We start from the raw sequence: 11,961 nt of genomic DNA, 5'->3' as shown, positions 1-11,961 counted from the left end.
AAGACTACTAAATATAATAATCATCATGGGGAAGTTTTTCATTCACAAATGTCGTTTTCTTAAATTCAAACCATCTTTCCCCTCTTTTCACAACAAGGAACTCTGCCACCTCTTCTTATCCCTAAAATTCATGAACAAAGAACAAGATGCAGAACTGTATAATCTGATAAACAATCAGGAGCTGATGAGACACCCCTAATGTATGTTTGCTTGTGTTTTGTGTTGTTTTTTTTTCTTTTTTATTTGCTCTGTAAATGTGGAAGCAATTTGGGTCGGCTCCTCAAAAATTTTTCAGGTTTATATGTGATGGTTTATAATAAAAAAAAAAAAATTAAAAATAGGAAGACGTTATTGGATATAACCTAACGAAATATCTTCAGAACAGCTCCAATATATATATATATATATATATATATATATATATATATATATATATATATATATATATATATATATATATATATATATATATATATATATATATATATATATATCTTCCCATAGGAAGACGTTATTGGATATAACCTAACGAAATATCTTCAGAACAGCTCCAAATGACACAAAACTAATATGGGTTAGTAGAACATGATGTAATAACGTAAAATCAAGGGCCAAATGTAAAAAAAAAAATGTGTTCCCCTTTAAGTTAAATAAAAAAATAAAAATAAAAAAACTTGCTCTTTCCCATTTCTTGTTCATATTAACGTCCAGCAGTCGTCGCTAAAACTGCAGGAACTTCATCCTTTCTTTGCCCAAATAGCAATCCCACAATCCCCTCTCACTCCGGTAGTGTATTCATTTGAATGCTCAAACTGTGTGAGGCGTTAACAGCGAGGTGGAGGATCTGCTTTGAGTTGAACCAGTTTTGCATGTTTGCCACTTGCACACCAGAGGGGCCTTTACAACACTCCACAAAATGAATCGGTTAGTACTTTGGACACGACGTAAATGAGGAAAATGCCACCTTGTCGAAACTGCCTTCTTTTTATTCTTTGATGTTCCCTGAGGTGGCAAAGCTAACCTGTTAGCTAGCTAGCTCGTAGTCGCGGCCCAGCTTTTTTTTTTTTACTTTGAACGTCTCCTTGTTTTCCTCGTAGTTAAGCTAATTGCTAAAAGTTCAATTTAAAAGTGACGTTAGAGCATCATTAATCAGCTTTAGGTAAAATAATGTAGTTATATCCGTTGGGCGGTGGATGCTTTCATGATTAGCAAGGCAATAAGTCAATTAGCTTTACTTTAGTTCTGACTTTCGCTGCATATTTACCGTTTTAAACCGGGCACCGCCTATTGTATTATTGTTGTAAACATTTATTATGTTTATATACACTCTTTTAAGCAGTCTAAGGAATAGCAGTTGAGGCGTCCGCCTTTTTTTTAGCTGCCAGCTCCGCATAATTGAGTTATACCATCAATGATTGTTGTAATGTTTGTCCAACAGTGTCACTTATTATGGCAGCAGGCAAGCTCTTTAAAGTCAGCTGCAATAAATCCGATGGCTTTCTGCGGCCCTGCCTGCATGTTTCCACTGAAAAGAACATGAAGCAGGTATGAATACAAAGATAACTGTTGTTTTGTATGGAATACTGTTAATATGTGTGTTTTAATCCTGGTGACAGTGAAGTATAGTGCAGTGGTTTCTAGTAGTGGTAGTGCCCTCATCCCCTATGCTCTTGTTTTAGGTGGAATTTAATAATAAGGAAGAATTAAATGAGGGCAGGTGAGTCTTTGATTTTACATCTGTGGGGTTCATCCATGTGTAACCATTCCCTCACTGTCCCACAGACCAGTCCTTCTGAGCCACTGCAGTATTTACAGGTAGACCTCAATAAATGTGAATATCATTGGAAACTTTTGATCTAATTGAATTCCAGAATTTGCATTCAAATGCTGCATAATCTCATTAGATATTTCTATATCATTTCTGTTATTTGAATGATTAACACCAATGCAAATTCAAGCTTTATTGAGATTGTTATACAGAAATGGCCTACAGTTGATGGTAGAAAACTGCAAACCTTTGCAACCACCATTTGTTGAGCTTTCTTTCTTTGACATCTTCTACAAGGGTAACTGGTAAAGATGGGTGTTCAGAGTGCCCTATCCAATGTGTTCCTTCAAATTCAGTTGTAGAAAATGGTGGTTTAAAATAACAAAGGAAGATTTGGAAGCAGCAGGGATGATTGCAGAATTGAGAAGATTGTGAAGTAAAGCCTATTAAATGGGGAGATTTACAAAACATGGATTACAGCTGACAGTGCTTCAGAAGCCATTTTGCACAGACTATGGGCTTGATCAGGGGTCTGTAAACTTTCATATCCAGAGAGCCATTTTGCGCTGAGTCCAGTGATGTAAAAGTTGTTTAGTAACGTAAGATATTACATGACATTACATAAACACAGCCTTTTAATTTAGTTAAATATCTGCCTTAGGAAATCAGTTGCCATCTTAAAGAAAGGAAAAAGGTAATGCCAATTAATCCAATGAAGCATGGATTTTCTTCTATAGGATATTATTTGACATAAAAAAGTCAAAATGATAATAGTAAAACATCATTTCCAAGCTTGATAAAATAACAATATTTCTGGTTATTTTAATGTGATTCTGTTGTAAAATATTCTTTATAAAAAAACACTAAAGCTACTAAGACTGGTATTTGTGATTACACTACATTAGTTAGTTCTTTGTCATTTTTAGCCACAATTAGGAGTCATTGAAGAGGGTCCAAAGAACCACATGCGTCTGGAGCTGCAGGTTGCACACCCGCGGGCTACATAGTAACCCTAGTAGTCCATCCAGTTACTGGAAAATGATTGACAAAGCTGATACTGGAAGAACCACCTATTTTCTTCTATTGATGGCCTTTTCAATATAAAACTATCCTGTAATATTTTCTGTGACAAAAATCGATGATGCATGGTATTAACCAGCTTTACCTGTTTTCATTGCAGTCGTATTTGTTCTTAGCCATATTGATGATTCAGCCTTTCTCTGATCTATGAACGATGTGGGCTACAAGCATGGCAGATCATGTGCACATCAAATTTTTGCAATAAGAGACTCAATGTAGTGTTTAGTGCACAGGCAGTATGAGTGTTGAAATGATTTGTCCTTATTTTACAAAAAAAAAGTTCCATCTCCAAAATCTCACAGCTTTACAATTAAATTTCTCTACTGCGAGGTCAGTAAAGTCAATCAATCCACCTGGCAAAGGTTTCACCATTTCTGTATAAAAATACAAAAATTTTGTTATGGTTTTGGGTACAGGAAGTCCATTGTGTTAGGGCCAAAGAGCCACTTGTGGCAGACTCCTGATTTTGGGTGATATTCATATTTTTTTTTTACTTTTTTTTTAGCTTAATGTCATTATTCAGTTAGCTGTTAATTAAAATTGTAAAAGCAATATATATATTGATCTGTATGTAACTAATCTAGAATTGATCATTTGAATAAAGTTTTCAATGATGTTTTAATTCATTGAGATGCGCCTGTAAGTCACATTTTCATGCCCATCAACACCGTTTATTTTTTGGCTTTGCGTTTTTCCTGACACCTGAACAATCACAGCTCTGTCGCCTCATCAGATTCCAGGTACATCGCAAAGTGCAGAATCCAGGCAAAACAAAGCGGCCGTCGCCTTGCTGGAGGAGGGGCTGTTCATCAGTCCAGGTCGGCGCAAAGCTGCACCGAAGGTCATCAAATGTAGGCCGTCTTCGCGGCCCCGGTATGGCCAACAAAGAGAATGAGGTGACATGCTCCGATTACGTGCGGGGCATTCACTCCGGGCAGCCGATGAACTCTGCTGAGGCCTCTAAGATGGCAGGGGCCAGATCCAAGTACGCCGACTTTACCGAGGTGAGAAATAGACCTGAAGTAAAAACCTTTACCTCCTTTTTTATTATGGCGTGTGGTTAAAAACAATACACAAAAATATTCTTCTTTGTTTATTTTCCCCCATAAGCTATCAAAAGACCATGAAGCTATGACTCACATTCTCTTTGGAAGAGATCTCCGACTTAAGGTGGCCCTGACTCTATGGCGAAGAAATGCCAGCGAGTTGGTGTCCTACCTAAAAAGGTAAACTTGGTTAGCATCTTCTGGTGTTTTGGGTTTTTTCACATAAAACTCACCTTTAGTCGTGTTTGCTTTGTAGAATACAAGACACGGGGGTGCTGCTTGACTGCTTACCCGTCTTAACAAACAAGTAAGTTGCATTTAGCTTTTACATCCCAAACTGTTGACTTCACAAAACCAATTTTAACTGGAACTAGTCACTTTGTAGTTTAACCATTAGGGGTATCCTGGTCCGGTAATAATATCGGATATTGGTCCAATATTATCTAAAAAGTAATATTGGATTATATCTAAAATTTCAGATGATGGGTCAGTTCTTATAACTGTTGTTGTCTATTGTTCACCGTTTTAGTATTAGGACTTGATCAAGCCTTTTTAACATTATTCAGTCCAAAATACTAATAAAAGCGAGTATGATTCATGCTAATATCGTATCGGATCTATATCTCTATTGAATCTGAAATTTAAAAAAGTTCTATTGGGATACCGCTAATAACCCTATTATTAGGAATAGGAAATTTATACATTAATAAATATAATTATAAGCAATTCAGATTAACATGTTTATCTATGTTCTTACTAAATGTCTTTGGCCTCAAATCATGGAAATATGCGTTTTTATGGCTGAATTTAATGATAAATATTAGCCATCACCAAAGACCGTTGCTTAAATGTAATCATTAAAAATTCCATCCGCCATTTCTGACTTTCCACGGAGGCCTTTAGGTGTATGATCGATTCGTCATCAATTATTAATTATCGTTCAATTGTTTGTGTTTCTTTTTTCTCTGATTTTTACCAGCCTTCAAACTGAAGCACCATGTTTGTCACCTGGTTGCTGTGTTGATCTCATGCCTGAAGTCAAAGTCCTTCTTTCCAGTAAATATGAGAAGTAGGTACTCTGATCATCAGAATCACATCTTCATTTGAGAAGCTCAAAGTTTGAAGGTTTGATCAATTTATATTTTCCTGTTAACTGTCTCCATAACCCTCCAAGAAGTTTTAGATGATGGCCTCTGCCTAATGATTTTATTCCTTCCTTTGCCTCTCCCTTCTAACATTAATTATACATTTATAACAGGTAGATTACAGCCGTAGTTTTTGCTGAATGGAAATAGCCCTTAAAAACTGAGACTTTTAAAATGCTTGTTGTTAGTAGCCGCTGTCGGGTAGCGACAGCAGGCCGCTGTGACAGCAAATCCCATAATGCTTTGCAAGGAGAGCTCTCTGTGTAAAGCAGTCTGCGATGCATCTGCCTTTTCTGAGACCTTTCTTTTCTTCTCATACACTTTGTAGGCACATTTTCCTCTTTCAACCCACGGCCATTTTCAAAGAACCGTGGTGAGAAAGATGAGCTTCAATGACTGAAACCGTAGCTCACTACAAATATACGCCTCAAACTGTGCATGTGCAGAAAAAGATAACCAACTGGGGACGAGCACGTAGGACGGCCTAATCACCAGAGCGATTGAGAATCAGGATGACCACTTATATAAATGATCCACTCTGAAATAAAAGATGGTCTCCTATACCTTTAAGGCAAATCTGTATGCACATTGATTTTGGTTCCTGAAGGGTTAGACTATTTCTCTGAAGTATTTTAACTTGCTAAACAAAGGGAGAAGAGAAAAGCTAGAGGTGGGAATCCCATTTCCTCAGAAATGGGGTTCAGACATAAACTTACAAATAAAAACAGATTTTTTATTTCACCTTGCATTTGTGACTCAAAGTATTAAATGTATCATTTTGCTTGCATACCTCGTAATAGTATCCTGTGAGACTTTTGCCCATATTAGTCTGAAATTAGAGACTAGTTCACAATCCTGAACAGCTGTCGACACGTTAAGCTCTATCTCATAACTTTGTAGGTTGCTTCTTTAAATTAAAAACATCCTCTTAGGTTGGAAGATTGGATTAAGGTATTGAAACTTAAACAATGTAATGCTGTATTCACAACGTGCACATTCTGGGCTTCAAAGTGTCTGGTTTACATGCAAAGTCTGTGGGTATGGCGTTGACGGTTCAGTACATTGAACTTTTGCTGCTCGATGCCGGAGCGTCAACTGATCAGAAAAGCTGAGCCAGGACAGACGTCCTGCAAGCTGTCATTGCTTCTGCAGAAAATTTAAATGTGAATTTTAATAAATACATTGTAATAAATATTAGAAAATGCCCACCTCTTTTTTTAGGACTAGCAATAAATGGAAGTGGGTAGAAAACCTGTCGGACCTAACTACTATAATTTCTATCTTTTTTTGGACAGACATGTAACTGTGGGTTTACACTGGGTTCAGTCTGTGATCAGGAAATGGTGGCCTGAACTTTCCAAAGCCGAGAAGAGACTGCAGGACAGTTGCTCAGAAGACAGGTCAGTTTATCAAATTGATTGCGGGTTAAAAGGTTGTGGTAACTGTGGTTTAAGTGGCTAATGTGGTAGAATCTACTTTAGGACAAAGGCATAAAGACTGGAGAGCTTACAATGGTATCTTATCAAAAAAGCACTTTGTTTCTCTTAAGTTTGCTGTATGTCCTGCCTGTTCTCTTGGTCCCAGATAATCACCTGTTAATACTAAGCCTTTGACAAACACTAGAGAAACCCTTAAAAACATTTTTGTGTCCACAGGAATATTGATATCATGAGTCAGCAATTGAAGGACTTGTGGAAGGAAGAATCCCGATTATGTTTGGTTCCAGGTTCTGTTGGAGAGCTAGCAAAAGTGAGTTCAGTCTAAGATTTCTTTCAATTCGTTATCCATCTTAAATGTTCTTTTGTGTCCAAATAGAGAATATTTAAATTCATACATGCCGTGTCACTAACTGTACTGATAATGTGCTCTCTCTCATTTGTATTCCAGGCAATTGAAGCTAATGTGCTCTCTCTCATTTGTATTCCAGGCAATTGAAGCTCATCTATCTCAACTGCCCTGATAGTTAAATACAAGTAGCACTCTGAGCATGTGACCACTACTGCTGACCATGGCTGCATTTTGAACTAATAATGTTTGCCAGAAATGGACTGGTTTATTCCATGGACACTCGAATCTCTTAACTGGGACTGAATCTGACAATTCAGATAATTCTTCTCAGCGAGAGCTGGAGACTCCTCTGGAGGAGCGCAGCAAGCCTGCACCGCAAATGACTGCTTCACATTGAAGTGGACCGTCTTGTGAAGAGGCATGTTTAGAGGACCTCAAGAGACAGGGCGTTATGTTGCTCTATTAAGTGCCAATGTCTTTCTCTCAGTACACCACTTATGTTTATGAATTCCCTGTTTTTTTGTTTTTTTCCTTCTGTGTGCCTGGTTTTTCTGGAATCAGGAACTTGAATCTGTAAGAGTCTAAGTTATTAGTGTTTGTTTTTTGGCCTCTTTTGATGTTTGACTGTAAACTGTCAAAACAAGTGATTCTTTTAATTTTCTTTTAAATAAATTTCCATGAAAAAAAACTATATGGCTATTCTTCCTAAGGTCTCTATTGGTACTGTAAGGCAGTGATATTTTGATCTGTAGTTACTATTTATTCTCTCTGCCTAATTAAAGGTTAAAGCTGGTTGTAAGTATCAGTGTAACTCGGTAAGACTTGTCTGCCTGTGACTAGCAATGCACCGGGTAACGCCATAGTGTTTTTGAACCTGTACAAACTTTTATGATCAGTTTACTTTACTTTAATTGTTTACTTTAATTGCCATAATCTATTATCTTCTAAGGATTAAAATAATCTAGTATTGTTTTCTTGGATATGCTGAGCGGATTACCCCATTGGCTTCCAGGGTCAACAGATCCAATTCCATTAGAGCTCCTTTTAGATTAGGGGTAACGATTCAGTTCCATTATGCTTTCATTTTTAATTGGGCCCAAATATTTCTGGACCTTTGAATATGTGGTGTAAAGAATAAAGTTTTTTTTTGAGACAATAGCCTGACAATAGTCTAGCCTGCATTTGCATGGTAATGAGGTATTTTTTTAGGGCAGTTGTCTGCAGATTTCACTGTTAAATGATGGACACAAGTTCCTCTAAAACCTTTGCTTTTAATTCTGTAACATCTAACCAACAAACATATCCTTGTTTGGGTTGTAGGTGCAAAATGTACTTCCTTTTCCAAAAAACTATTTTTGCCTAAAACATCTATAATATGACAATAAAATCCATGTGCTAAGGTAAATGTTAAGCTTAACACTGATTCTGTCAGTTCTGCTAATGGGGAAAAAAAAGATTTATTTGGCAATAAATAATTCTTGAACTATACTCATAATGCATTAATCTATATAAGCACAAAAATTTTGAAATAAATTTATGTTTCTTAAAACAAACGCTATGGGCTATAATTGTGCTGATTTATAGAGGTGCATCTTGAGCGACTTGGATAAAATCGTTAGTAAAGATGTTTGTATTTTTTGAAGTAAAAATATTTTATATGTACAACTTTTTTTTACATATTTATTATTTTTTTAAATAGGCCCACATTAACATGTACAAAGACGACAAAACTTGAAAAGTGAAGTTCAGCTCTAAACGCCTTAAGAAGTACACTTAATTAGTAGGTATTAGAAATGTTAATATGTTGGAGTATAATTAATAAAAATAACAACTAGAACTGCTTCCTTACTAAAATAAAACACGAAAATCATTTGTTAAATCATTTTATTTTTATTTTAGCACCTTATGTTTTGTATAATGAGCTTCCGGAAATGACGCAATTTCCTGCCATAGACAGCTGATGTTGATATAAGCGTTTCTCCTTAACTAGCCATCGAATAGATGTCATTGAACAGTTTATTCGAGGTCGCTTTAGTTTAACAAAGACGGACAATATGTTGCAGAGGGGAAAATTGCAGCTGTTGTGGCTTTCGATGCACACTGCGCTCGTTCTGGTTAGCTGCTTCACCGACATGGAAACGGGGCCTGGCGCAGGCCTATCAACTCAGCCGAATGGGGACAAATTTAAAATTGAGGGGCGAGCGATAGTTCCAGGTGTGAAAACGCAAGACTGGGTATCTACGGCAAGAGTCTTGGTCGAAGGCGAGGAATACGTCGGTTTTCTGAGGTAAGAAATTCCTTCCTACAGACAGTCCACTGGTTAGCCCGGATGCTAACCATTAGCATTGCTAATTAGCTTCTGAAGCTTCTTAAGCACGAAACCATTTTTTAGGCTATCATGTTTTTTCTCTATTGGAAAAAAAGGTGAAGTGTGTCATCTAGATAGTTTGACATTGTATCTCTTTATGAATTGTGTTTAACTGTGCACAAGACAGGTCCTATCTTAACAATTTCTGTATCATTTTTAATTTTCCAAAAGTATTTAAAGAAAATTTCTCTTTTTAGAACTGATGGGAGTTTTGCTGTGAATGACATCCCTTCAGGATCTTATGTTTTGGAAGTTGTTACTCCTACATATAGATTTGAACCAGTTCGTGTTGATATAACTTCAAAGGGGAAAATGAGGTAAGTTTTTAATATGATTCTAACCCTTATTTGTTTTGGATTGGCTATTATTGTTGTTCTATTTCTATTGAACCCATAATGAGGCTGTAATTCTTCCACAGAGCGCGTCTCGTAAACTACATAAAGACTTCAGAGGTGATTCGTCAACCTTACCCACTTCAGATCAGAGCTTCTGGTCCTCATAGCTACTTTATGAAGAGAGAAACCTGGGGCTGGACAGATTTCCTCATGAACCCAATGGTAATTGAGATGAATTGTTGATGCATATTTTTATATTAGCATTTGTCATCAATTTACATAGGAACTTTGTTGACCATAAATTAAGTTGCAAATTATTTTTTCTTTTAAACGTGTCTTTGTTATTGCTACAGGTTATGATGATGGTATTACCCCTGCTCATAATTGTTCTGCTGCCTAAAGTTGTGAACACAAATGACCCAGAAATGAGAAAGGTAAGTAAATACCTTTTGGTCTCTTTTCACTGGACTTTGTGGACAAAAGTCTGGACTTTTTTTTTCTCCAAGTTTGAAGACGTTTTGCTTCCCATCCAGAAAGCTTTTTCAAATTACATTGAGTTCAAGGCTTTATATAGTAGGCCAAAAACAAAGCCTTGTTTTGGCTTAGAAAACATGCAAATTGAACCCGACGAACTTGTCCGTCCCTTAGGAATGGGCAGTCGTTTGGGTTCTTTGTTAGCCTGCAATACCTGTTACCTGTCTACTTCTCTGAAAGGCTGGGTGGTTATGGGGAATTGTTGGCCTGGCTTAATAGGCGAGATGTTCTTTAGGTCTCTTGTTGCATGTTATCATGAGCAGCAATGTCAAATGGAGTGATGTTTAAATGCTTATAAAAATAAATCACACAAAATCTCTAAATGCACTAATAAAAGTTTATGGAAAATGTGTGATTGGCTTTGTAAACCTTTGACCTACTCAAGGAAGTTTATTTATATAGCACATGTCAGTGGTAAGACGACACATGGTGCTGTACATGAGAAAAAAGAAAAGGAAATTGTGATTATAGAGGCAACACAAATTGTTAAAGATAATTAAAGTGACATATGATGTTTTAAAAAGATAACATGATTTAGTGAAGAAAAAAAAAATTAGTGGAGCATAACAACCAAGCACTACTTTAGTTAGCTTCTCAAATTGTTGCTGTCTTTGCAGGAAATGGAGCAGTCCATGAACATGCTGAACCCTAACCCTGAGCTTCCAGATGTCTCTGAGCTCATGACCAAACTCTTCTCTGGTTCCAAGGGATCCAGCAAGGCAGGCAGCAGCAGCAAGGGCAGCAGGCCAGTAGCCAAAAGGAGGTAGTACTGTACATGACTGCTGGAACTGACTTACCACATTAAAACAAGATTTTTCAAGTGTCATTTGAATTTTTTCCCCCCACTGTATCCGTGTCCACTGTACAGATATATCTATGAATCAATGGTCTGAGATCACCGTGGTTTCCGACATACTGTCTGAAACAGAGCTCTAACTTTTTGTTTCAAGGTGCACTGAAGAATATTTCTGCAAAAGCTTTTATTCCTACTCTACTCTTCATATACTTCCTTTGTGCAACAGCTATCTGTCAGTTCTTCCTGTGTATTTTTCCCACTGCTGCTAAATTCCTCTATCTAAAAAAAAAAAAGAGGCTATATACATATTTAGAGTTTTTCAGTTCTCTAACAGTTTTGGTAATCCGACTGTGAATGAAGATAGATTGACATTTTAAAATGGTTGAATCTTATTTAAAAATCTAGATAAATTAAAATGCTATATAAATGTTTTTTTTTATTTGAGAAAAATCAGATTTATTTGGGAGTAAACACATGACCTCATTATATGAATAGTAAAGGTGTACTGTATGCTTTCAACTCTCGAACTGTACTTTATGTGCCTGAGATGTAAAAAATTTGTGAAAGTGGTTGACAGTTTAACGATGAAATGAGCTCTGTGGGGTGCCGCTGGTTTTCATTTTTAATAAGGTGGGGAGCAAAGTCAATATTAAATTCCTTAACACACTTGTACGCGTAAGATGTCATTATTTCCTTAGCTAATTAGGTTTTTGCACATGCTGATTGTCATGACTATATTTTTGTATCCACAAAACAGGTTTAAAAGTCTGGTTATCCAGTTGTATTTGAATCTAAATGCTGTACTTTACCCATCTAATCAGACACAGTCATATTGCAATAGAAGAGATTAGCCTGTCTGTCTGAACACACCCTTTGCTATTATGCTTGTCTTAATGTTTGAGTCACTTGGTGTTACAATGCTTTTCTTCACCTATGAGTAGTTTTTGTTTCTTTTTTTTTCTTTTTTTTAAGAACTGTTCCATTGTTAACTTGACTGTTAGACTATAAAAGATCATTTTAAATTAACTAATTTAATTAATCTAGTTATTGATGATTTTTTTTTTTTTTTTTTCAGTAACAACTAAATGGTTTATACCTTAG

At 36.4% G+C, this 11,961-nt stretch overlaps 2 protein-coding genes across 3 annotated transcripts; both read left to right on the top strand.

Annotated features, from left to right (window-relative positions):
- The first annotated feature begins 765 nt into the window (after positions 1-765).
- On the top strand, positions 766-7,506 carry katnbl1 (katanin p80 subunit B-like 1). Of its 2 annotated transcripts, XM_038288389.1 has the most exons (10): positions 766-924; positions 1,439-1,545; positions 1,680-1,717; positions 3,582-3,852; positions 3,959-4,074; positions 4,151-4,201; positions 4,874-4,963; positions 6,335-6,439; positions 6,695-6,788; positions 6,967-7,506. In XM_038288389.1, the coding sequence occupies exons 2-10, from the start codon at positions 1,450-1,452 to the stop codon at positions 6,997-6,999; spliced, it is 894 nt and encodes a 297-aa protein (XP_038144317.1). In that variant the 5' UTR covers positions 766-924; positions 1,439-1,449; the 3' UTR covers positions 7,000-7,506. The 2 variants fall into 2 exon arrangements, with proteins under 2 accessions (XP_038144317.1, XP_038144318.1); XM_038288390.1 differs by lacking the exons at positions 1,439-1,545; positions 1,680-1,717 and having other exon boundaries at positions 792-924.
- A 1,246-nt stretch (positions 7,507-8,752) lies between these two features.
- emc7 (ER membrane protein complex subunit 7) lies at positions 8,753-11,529 on the top strand. The gene is made up of 5 exons (XM_038288379.1): positions 8,753-9,114; positions 9,393-9,512; positions 9,614-9,752; positions 9,884-9,964; positions 10,682-11,529. The coding sequence occupies exons 1-5, from the start codon at positions 8,882-8,884 to the stop codon at positions 10,829-10,831; spliced, it is 723 nt and encodes a 240-aa protein (XP_038144307.1). The 5' UTR covers positions 8,753-8,881; the 3' UTR covers positions 10,832-11,529.
- The last annotated feature ends 432 nt before the right edge of the window (positions 11,530-11,961 follow it).

The sequence above is a fragment of the Cyprinodon tularosa genome, unplaced genomic scaffold (assembly GCF_016077235.1).
Source record: "Cyprinodon tularosa strain WSP-4 unplaced genomic scaffold, ASM1607723v1 ctg253, whole genome shotgun sequence".
NCBI lineage: Eukaryota > Metazoa > Chordata > Actinopteri > Cyprinodontiformes > Cyprinodontidae > Cyprinodon > Cyprinodon tularosa.
The sequence above is the reverse complement of the archived record's forward strand: the minus strand, read 5'-3'. Positions and strand labels throughout refer to the sequence as shown.